The sequence below is a fragment of the Myotis yumanensis genome, unplaced genomic scaffold (assembly GCF_028538775.1).
Source record: "Myotis yumanensis isolate MYYU_CA2020_CCGP unplaced genomic scaffold, mMyoYum1.0.hap1 SCAF_10, whole genome shotgun sequence".
Lineage (NCBI taxonomy): Eukaryota > Metazoa > Chordata > Mammalia > Chiroptera > Vespertilionidae > Myotis > Myotis yumanensis.
This window is the reverse complement of record NW_027223761.1, coordinates 3,029,097-3,032,666: the sequence shown is the minus strand read 5'-3', so window position 1 is coordinate 3,032,666 and position 3,570 is coordinate 3,029,097. Positions and strand designations below refer to the sequence as shown.

Genomic DNA, 3,570 nt, shown 5'->3' with positions numbered 1-3,570 from the left:
CCTCGGGGACGGAGGTGCGGGAGCCCGCGTGGCTCATGCAGGGCCTGGGCCTGGGAGGCCTGTGCAGAGACGCTGGCCCGGCCCTGAGCCAACGTTCCCTCTGTGATCCGTGCCCTCAGGTGCCAGGTCACTGCCCATCGGGTCAGCGTGAGGCACTGTTGTCACCACCCAAGGCCCCCTCATGATGCCCCCACCCACGGCCAGAGACTGGGATAAAACAAGACAGGCGGGACGTGCAGGGCAAGCGATTTATTGAAGCAAGACGTTGAAACCTCTACATTTTCCAGGGAAGGTCAGGGCATCCTTGAAAGCAGGGGCCCTCATAGGTGGGGTTTGTTGAATCTATTTGTTGCACTTTTTCCCGATAGCCTCCTGAAACAGACACAGAGAGAAAGGGCCGTCAGTCCCGCTGCCCCTGGAGATGCCACGGGCATAGCGTGTGTTCACAACCAAGACATGAAGGCATTGCAACCAGCACAGGCCAGCGAGAGACGGGCGGACAGGGTGCAGGTGGGGATTCAATGGTCCCGGTGCAGGCCCAGCAGCAGACGCATCAGGGAAGAGCCATGGACACGGCCAGACGCAGACGCCGAGGAGCCCAGGAGTGGCCTCGGGTTTCTGATGGAGCCGGAGGAGGACGTGGGGGCCGAGAGCCCGGGATTTGCTTTCTCTGAGTCCCAGGTCCCAGGACAGGACTTTTCACTCCAGAGTGGACTCGGGAGGAGGGCCAGGCGGGAGGGGCCACGGGAGGATGTGCCTGCGGAGATCTGCAGCCCCAGCGGGGACATGCACCCTGGTGGCACTGACATGTCCACACTGAGGCCCTGCCCTTGGGGACTCCTGCTTAAAGCCCGACCTGGTTCAGGGGCGGAGGAGCGGAGACACACCCCCTCCCCCCAATGTATGATTTCCTCAGAGAGACAGGGAGGTGGTCAGCTCCACCCGTGGCTGCAGAGGACAGACTGAGAGGGGCCCTGCCTTCTGGCCTGATGGCTGAGGAGGGAGAGGGGTGAGGGGACTGGGACTGGGCCTGGCTCTGCAAAAGCTGCCAGAGCCCCGCCTGCCTCCCTCCTCAAGGGGTGGGGCCAGCTCCCTGCCTCCTGCAGCGCACCCCCACCCCATGGCATTATTCCCCAGGGACAGTGCCTCCTGCCTCCAGTGAGGGACCTCGCCCTCCAGAACGCTCCCAGGCAGGGAGGCAGCAGGGTCTGGCCCTTCACCATCACCGCCTGGGCCCTGACTGTCCCCGCTCAGGACACGTGGGGAACCCGGAGCCCAGGGAGGGGCCTGCAGAGGCTGTGCAGCCTGAGGCTGGCCCAGCGGGTGTCGGGTCACGGGCCCCTCTCTCAGAGGTGAGCAGAGGGACCGGTGCCCCCCACCTGTGGCCCCCAGAGCAGCACCCTCCTCCCTCCCGGCCATGCAGCTGAGCAGCAGCCTCTATGCACAAGGAGAATGGAGTTACCATGACGTCGTAAATTTTGTGTCTGTCGCTAAAGGACATCCGATTTACGCAATCCTTCACAGCCATCGTGGACGCATAGGCGGGTTTAGGTGCCGGAAACGTCTTGAGGACGCGATAAAAGAGCGGTTTAATGTCCAACACGAAGGCTCTCGCTTCGTTTTGAAGGGCTGGACAGGTTTTGGCATTTGCTGGAGGAGAAGAAAAAGAAACACATTGGATGTAGGAAAGTCACTTTTCCCCACGGCTCCCTGACCTCAGACCTAGACAGGAACCCCAGGGGCTTATGGTCTCCTCCCATACTTGTGCCCCGGACAATGCATCTCCCCCAAGTCCTCACTGGCGCCGGGTCACAGAGCACACAGCGGGGCCCGGATGGAGCACAGGTGACCACCCCTGGTCAGTCTTCCCCTTTGTCAAGTACACCCAGGCCTTCCCAAGAGTCCCCTGCTTTGCCCCAGTCACTGTCCCTGGATTTCAAGGACTCAGCTTTGCCCCTCAGTAGAGCCACACCTGCCTTTGTCTGGCTAATGGGGGAGGGAGCTGTTAGCCCTCAGTCTTTCCAGGGAAGGGTAGGGTCAGGGCCTGGCAGGGGGCCCAGAGGGAGACAGTAAATGCGGAGAAGAGGGAGGAACGCTACTAAGGGATGGAGGATGCCCTTGGAGGCTCAGTCTAACACTGGGATCATGTCATGGGAGGGAGAGGGCTCAGGCTGAACCAAGGAAGTCTGTGAGTGTCACACCTGACACTGAGGCTCAGACCACGACTGGCTCTTTGGTTCCGCCCTGAAGACAGAACCCCCTGGAGGGGGCACAGGGACTGGGCTGACTTTCCACCCAGTGGGTTGTGCTGAGACCTGCAGGAACCACTTCCGGGTCTGGATTCTCCATCCCCACCCCAGGCCTCTGCCAGCTCCTGCAGCTGGGACTGTGCCCACCAGGCCCCTCCCACCTGGGAGACAGCCGCTCTGCAGGGAGGTGGAGGGTCAGGTCACAGGTCAGGTGGGGAGAGAGGACCGGGTTCAGAAAGTTCAGATGGAAGAGACTCAAAAGGACTTGGCTCAGCCCCGAGGGCATGAGGACACGCCCAGCATCGCTGGCCACTGGCCACATTCACCTGGAAAAGGGCAGTTGGGGCCCTAGCGCTCCCACTGGCTCTACACGTCCTGGCTGGGCCCCTGGAGGAGGAGCTGGCCTCTCGGGCCCCTGAGCGCCTCTGGGACTCAGAGCCACGTGGACACTGGCCACTCTGAGCCTCAGGCAGCACTGCTCCTCTGGAACGGAGCCCTCTCCTGCTGGAACATTCTCTGAGTCTGAACCTAGGAGTCCAACAGCTTGGGCTCACCTGGCACCTAAGAGACCCTGGAGGAGACGTCGGTGAGACCAGGGCGGCCTCGGACCACCTCCTCTCCGCCATCGCCCCAGCTTCTCTCCTGGGCGCTGGGATCCAGGGAGGAGAGGCCTGGGGAGATGCAGCCTGTGTTCCAGGCCACAGCGCTGCAGGGGCAGGACCCTGACTCACGAGAAGGTGACTCTGTCCTCCTGCTTCTGGGACACAGACCAGGCGGCAGTGGGGCCTCCCACGGGACCACCCACACTGGCCTGTGGGGGTTTCTGTAGAAGTTCCAGAGCCCCGGGATCGGACACCCCGAGTGCTGGGCTTTGAGGGCTGTCCACAGGGCGCGGGAAAGGTTTGATTCTGACCGTCCCCTCTCCCCATGTAAGTCATCTGGACCGGAGAAGGGCCCTTCCCCGCTGATGGTGTCTGAGTGGACGTGACACTCACCGTCAGAGCAGCAAAGGGCCAGAGTGACCAGCAGCAGAGACAGGGCCAGCTTCATGGTTCCTGCGGCTGAGCGTTCAGCTGAGCAAACAGTGAGCGCTGAGGAGCTGCACTGAGCAGCCTGGGGAGCCCAGGGCTATTTGTACCCAGTGAGCCTCACTGGTCCTGCCACAGGGGACGGGGCAGGTCACAAGGCCTGGCTTCCAGCCACCCTTCCTCACGGACGGCTGATGCCATCCATCAGCGTCACAGCCCGGGGACTTGGTCAGAGCGGGACTTGCTGGCACCGGGCACGGCTCCCTCGGCACCGCCCGAGGCGGGAGGGTCAC

The 3,570-nt window shown here is 62.7% G+C and overlaps 1 protein-coding gene across 1 annotated transcript; it reads right to left on the bottom strand.

Annotated features, from left to right (window-relative positions):
• Nucleotides 1–252: 252 nt before the first annotated feature.
• LOC139017775 (secretoglobin family 1D member 2-like) lies at nucleotides 253–3,340 on the bottom strand. Its single transcript, XM_070426381.1, has 3 exons — nucleotides 3,245–3,340; nucleotides 1,463–1,650; nucleotides 253–372 (listed from the first exon to the last, which is right to left on the bottom strand). Exons 1-3 carry the CDS (start codon nucleotides 3,297–3,299, stop codon nucleotides 343–345), a joined length of 273 nt encoding a protein of 90 aa, XP_070282482.1. The 5' UTR covers nucleotides 3,300–3,340; the 3' UTR covers nucleotides 253–342.
• Nucleotides 3,341–3,570: the final 230 nt, after the last annotated feature.